Source organism: Chanodichthys erythropterus, chromosome 1, assembly GCF_024489055.1.
Source record: "Chanodichthys erythropterus isolate Z2021 chromosome 1, ASM2448905v1, whole genome shotgun sequence".
NCBI lineage: Eukaryota > Metazoa > Chordata > Actinopteri > Cypriniformes > Xenocyprididae > Chanodichthys > Chanodichthys erythropterus.
Genome location: NC_090221.1, coordinates 37,738,623 through 37,744,914, shown reverse-complemented (window position 1 = coordinate 37,744,914; position 6,292 = coordinate 37,738,623). Strand labels below are relative to the sequence as shown.

The 6,292-nt window shown below is 35.8% G+C and overlaps 1 protein-coding gene across 1 annotated transcript; it reads left to right on the top strand.

The window, feature by feature from the left end:
• The first annotated feature begins 892 nt into the window (after positions 1 to 892).
• LOC137019060 (uncharacterized) lies at positions 893 to 4,181 on the top strand. The gene is made up of 2 exons (XM_067384060.1): positions 893 to 980; positions 1,629 to 4,181. Exon 2 carries the CDS (start codon positions 1,640 to 1,642, stop codon positions 2,660 to 2,662), a length of 1,023 nt encoding a protein of 340 aa, XP_067240161.1. The 5' UTR covers positions 893 to 980; positions 1,629 to 1,639; the 3' UTR covers positions 2,663 to 4,181.
• Positions 4,182 to 6,292: the final 2,111 nt, after the last annotated feature.

Below are 6,292 nucleotides of genomic sequence, written 5' to 3'. Positions count from 1 at the left end.
GATTTTGACGGTACGATAAACTTAAGCAAAAATAACCCAGTTTAATGGTATCACGGTATTGCGATTACAGCTCAAAAATGTTTTATTTTTAAATGTCTGAGTAAAAAAAAAAAAAAAAAAACTTTTTTCCATTGTGTGCAATATATTTATTTTTAAGCAACACATAGAATATTTGGAATAGTATTATGTCAGGTTAACTAATTAAATACAATAATTTAATTCTTCTTAATTAAATTAAAATAAATGCAGTCACTGAGCCTAATCCTGCAGCTCAACAATAATTAGAAGATAAATAATTAAATTATTTTCTGTTAAAAAAAAGAAAAAAAACCCTGCTAAATAAAAAAAAATGCAGTCACTTAAGTGCAGGCATGTGATCAGCTAAAGACAGAAAAGAGGGAAAACCAGAATCACCAAACCCCACCCCTGCAATTATTATTAAATTAATAAAGACATATCTTACTATTGCACAAATATAGCAATAATATACACTTTTTGTACTATAGAATAAAATAAGATTTTATAATCCATTCATAAATCTGTTACATTAATATACGGATTGCTTCTAATAAATAATAATATTTATTATTATCATTATTTTTTACTTTACAGAACAATATGCATTGGGTAGCGCCACTTCATCACACTTTTGGAGTATTTACATTTTACAGTTTCGCATGTGCTGTTTAAAAAAATAAATTTAAAAACAATGCCTAATATGGGGGAGGGGAAGGTCTGCATCTACTCTAAAGTCCCAGTGCTCCCGATGGCCAGTACATGCCTGCCTGTATTCAGAATTATTCTTCCAATTGGCCTGTGAATGAGTTTTACCACTCCTACAATCCAGCTCTGTTTGGGTACGCACTGACGTCACTTACCCGCTGGAACACGCCCCCTCTATTTGAGGCAGCAGATGTTTGTCAGACTAACAGCAGAGAAGCTGCCCGTCAGATCCAGCGCTGTAGTAAACACTCATCTAGGTGAGTATGTTTCTAATAAAGAGCATCTGGAGCTCATTTCAAGACCTGTATTTGTGTTTCTGTGCTCATTTAGCTCACTTTACATGATTTAAGAATACTTCATTTAAAAAACAAAACAAAACATGACTTCTAAACGAGTACTCAGAAATATTACATGCAATTTTGTTACCATACTTTTTTAAACAGATATGTATTTGTAACTTGCAGTCGTCAGAACAGACAAAATTATGTATGGAGGGCAGACATACTCAATGTACAGATGAAAAAAGATTTCTTGTGAAGTGACTGCATTCCTAATATTAAAATGACAAGAAGATATTGAATATAAAAGTATTGTGATGTCTTAAGAAAGACAAACAAAGGAGCTTTTTGTTGAAAGCTTTAATGCAAACAACAACAGGCACAGCAGCCTTCACCGCTCTTATATTTTCTCATACGCACTTCCTGAACTCTCCACATTAACCCTGTAAATGCTGGTGCTGAAGAAATCACAACTATTACAGACAGACTGCTGAGCTGCAGTATAGTGCTGTATATATACAGGAGTGCTGAGAGAAAAAATCTCTCGTCTTCATTTGTGACTAATTTACAGAGTGGGAAAATAGCTCAAAACTCAAGGCTGTTTTTGTTTGTTATCCTGTGTTGCAGGTTAAGGCAAAATGCCAGATATCATTCCCAGGCACAAAATAAAAGGTGTTGATTTCTGTGGATCACGCTTCTGCTTCTTTATAATCCGCTCTGATCTCGGCTGCTATATGAGGTCGAGTGATTTCACAGCAGGGTCAGGCCTCAGTATTCATGATCTGCACCCCGCCTGCCAAAATGGAGATCATTACTTTGCTGATGAAAATAACCAGTTTTACATCATTAAGGGAAAATCCTACCGCAGAGTCATGAACTTGACAACAGATACCGAATCTGCAGTCTTCAGCCTTCATCCCAACTGCCAGGGTGGAGACCACTATCTGGCAGCCTTTGACTGGTTTTACATCATCTTCCAGGATAAGGGCACTTACAGAAGAACAAAAGACCTGAGTCAAGACTCACACTCTGAAGAATTTCCACTGCATAACAACTGCAGAAATGGTCTCTATTACTGGGGTCTGCCAGATCACTACTACTTCCTCAAGCCAGCCTCAGAGTGGGGAGTCGAATACTACAAAGGGAAAGACTTCCAGGAAGACAGCTGTGTTGCTGTGTGTTCTGTCCATCCTGATTTTCTTAACTTCCTGCCAGGTGGGCTGTCCATAACTAACGGCCCAGCGTTTAGAAAGTGGGATAATATTCAAACTGTAAGTAATGAGAGTCCCACACCAGTGACAATGCAAAAGAAAGTTAGAAAAAAGGTTGGATACAATAAGGAAAAGATGTCCCAGATCACACAGAACTGGAAGATAGAAAAGTCAGCCAAGATCACATCTGGAAAACTTGCAAGGTTAATTTTAAAGTGTCAGTTCTCCTTTTCAACAGAATATGGAGGTGCAGGTGTGAACGTTGAGAAGGAAAGCTGGAATGAAGAGACTGAAGTGGAAGAGCAACTATCATTTGAGCTGAAGCCAAAGCAGTGTTTCAATTTGTGGCAGTACCAGCTGGGTTTCGGATCAGAACCGGTGTTGTTCTGCCGGGATTTGAAGATCACAGATCAGCCGTACCGTCCGATTGGGCTCCCCCTAGGCATGTGACGGTATCAAATTTTCATGTGGCGATTAATTGATGAAGCTTTTATCACGTTATACGGTATTATCACGATATTGGAATGAGTTGCAAAAAAAGTTTTGTCATAGTTTAACAGGTTTAAGAACTCTTTTTGTAATAACAATGAATGTATAAATACAATACACAAATACACATTGAGTGTCTGAAGGAAACCCAGCAATGTGGGCTGATCTGATCACAGGATCGAGCCCTGAGCCTCCTGCAACATCACTTTAAATACTCAGACCAAGACAGAAACTTCTTTCAAATGGAAACATGAGTTTACAATAGTAATTTGCATTAATCAGGGTGCCAGACTGAGTAGTTTACACCTTTTAGGGACAGAAGTCCATTTGCATGAAAGATCCTTCTATACCCTTTGACCCCCGAAGAAGAAGCATGGACCTTTTTTCTTTTGAACAATGGAGGCTTGTTCACAAAAGACTGTGTTGTAATTCCATATGTTGTCCCACAAAATATGGTAAATGCATTTGGAGAGATCCCCTGTATATATTAATATTTGTGTCATCATTAATACTCATGCTCTCTGGTAGAACAGCTATTGTGCACCTGACTGCTTGTTTGGACCGTGCAGGAAGTCCAACAAGTTCAGAAGAGCGGAGAAGACAGTATGCCTACACCAGTGATGAAACCTGTATGACAATGAACATGGATGATTTTAGGCACATTTCTTCTAGGTTACTAAATGCCTTAATATTAATGTTTGACAGTCAGGAATCATAGATAAATCACCTGAACAGCATCTGGGTCATTCCTGATATATTAGAGGGCTGGAAAGCGACCCAGAGAGGAGCAGTTTAATGTGGAAGACCAGCCCATTTATTAATGCTGGAAGCACTATATAACAGAAGTGACAGTTTAAGTCTTTCTATCCCCCGTAAATAAATTCTTATGTATAAAATTAATTTATGCAAATTGATGCAAAAGTGTCAATAAGAACACTTACTGTTCATGGAATTCATGTTTAATAATGGTAGGATTACAGCATTATGTGTCCTCTTTTTCATTCTTTTAATTGCATTTTAAATCAATTAGAATCTGATTCTTTGTTTTTCTTCTGCACTTGTGATTATTTTATGATTTTTTTGTAAAGCACTTTGGATTATCATTGTGTATGTTGCTGCTAACCAAGGAAGACACGAGCTGAATCTGGCTAACTCTGAGAGGTAAGCTCTAAGATCGCCCTCTAGTGGTCACACACTCCAAATGACATTAAACTTAAAGGGGACTTGTTCCGTGTTTAAGTGCTATAATCGGGTGCGTCTACCAAACCAGAAAATGTGAAAAAGGACAACCCACTAACTTTGTTTAGGCAGGCCTTTCTCTGCAAACATTATCCACCTTGTTTGTCTGTGTATATAAGTCATGTGTTTTCAGTTCACCTTTGTCTGGTCAGTGTATGGTTGTGCTTCGTTGTTTGCCAGTGTGTGGATTTACTTTGCTGTGGAGTTATTAAAGACTGTTTGACCCACCACCACCACCACCATCATCATTTTCTTCTTCGTTGTGCATGTTTTTACAACCAGGTGTGACAATTCAGGAGCATTTTTTATTAATGTTAAACTAATATGACTATATGTAAGGAATAACTGATGACAGGCCATTGAATTCTTAGAAAATAATGCTCACTCGAAGTGGTGATGCGGCCAAAGAGTTACACCTCGAGTGTAAGAATTCAATGGCCCGTTATTATCAATATTGGAAACAGTTGTGCTGCTGAATATTTTTTGGAACCTGTAATATTATTTTCAGGATTTACTGATTAATAAAAAGTCCAGAATTTAATCAAAATAGAAATCTTTTCTAATAATATCACTTTAATATCACTTTTTATCAATTTCACACATCCTTTTTGAATAAAAGTATTAATTTCTTTCAAAAAAGAAAAAACATTACTGACCCCCAAATTTTGAACAGTAGTGTATATTGTTATAAAAGATTTCTATTTTAAATAAATGCTGTTCTTTAATTATTATTTTTTTTATTCATCAAAGAATCCTAAAAAAGTATCACAGGTTATAAAAAATATTAAGCAACACAGCTGTTTCCAAAATTGATAATGGAGTATCAAATCAGCATATCAGAATGATTTCTGAAGGATCATGTGACACTGAAGACTGGAGAAATTATGCTGAAAATTCAGCTTTTATCACAGAAATAAATTATATTTTTATGTATATCAAAATAGAAAAAAACATTATTTTAAATTGTGGTTATGTTTCACAATATTACTGTTTTTTTCTGTATTTTTGATCGAATGTGCATGTTATGGACTGGGAGAATGCACAGTGCATGCAGGGGGTGTGTCCTCAATAGCCCTGCAGTAAGTTGTGTGCTGTGTGAATGTGATTGAGGAATGTGCAGGGGAAAAAAATTACTAAAATTGCATTGATTAAATATGGTTGTTTTAACCCAAATCTATTAGTTTTGCAAATACAGTACAAGAAATCTCAATGGAGGTGGGTCAATTTCAAAATTGTCTTATAAAGTCATAATATATACATTGTTTTTGAATTACTGCAAAGCATTTTGTCACTCTTGCGTGAACGTGAACATGAAGCGAGATTGTGTCGGGTCGGTGCAGCTGCTTTGAAAGTGCTGTATTGGACCTTAATGGTGTTATGAATAATAGTTTATTTCCATCAATGCAGTGTCGGGTCGGTGCAGACGTGCCAGAGGGGGTTAGTGCACGCCTCAAACACACCACTACAAGTCAATTAACCATCGTAAGGACTTAGAAAACTATTGATGAAGATAAAAAAGTTACTTAGTTCTGCTTTAAAAACCACAGTGGAGCTATATACTGTGTTTGGCATCTGTTAAAGAAACATTTTTACAAAGAATCTTCTGATTTAACCTTGAGATTTGAAGTATTAGATAGAGTAGATATTTACAACACTGAGGGTGAGTAAATTATCAGGAGATTTTAATTTGAAAGTGAACTAATCCTTTAAAAGACATACAAACTTGCATTCCTGTACTTCCTCAGTTATTTCAGCTCTTTCAGATGTCAGCCATATAACTGACAGCTGCTTTATCAGCTCCTACAATGAACTTTAAACCTGTTTTGTTTTAACACACATTTTTTTATGATAGCATAGTACAAGGAGAGTATTGAACGTCTATGTAACTCACCAGCTAAGTTAAGGAGAAGTTGCTGAAAATTCTACCAGTGCCAAGATAACGGGAATTACAGTGATATAACGGGCAGTGCAGCTGCACGTAGAATTCAAATTCATCACTTTGCATGTTGATATGAAAACATTTATGATAGAGAGGCAGAGATAAACATCTTTATTTCTACACTGAAATAAACTGTGTGTGAAAGAGGATTTGGACACGTCTCCATCAATTGTCTGTTCTGCACCTATAATACATTTCAAAAATATATTCCTGCATCTTAAAGACATCTTTTTGGTGCAAAATAAAACCCATAAAGAACCATGCTTTGAAAGTGCTGTATTGGACCTTAATGGTGTTATAAATAATAGTTTATTTTCATCAATATTAGAATATTAGTATCTTCATATTAATGAATATTAATATAATTTTTTATATATTATTTATTAATATTATTTTACTCCTCTATCTGCCTG

Bases quoted from the DNA above. Each gene is read 5' to 3' on its own strand.
- LOC137019060 (XM_067384060.1), top strand. From the start codon at position 1,640: ATGCCAGATATCATTCCCAGGCACAAAATAAAAGGTGTTGATTTCTGT.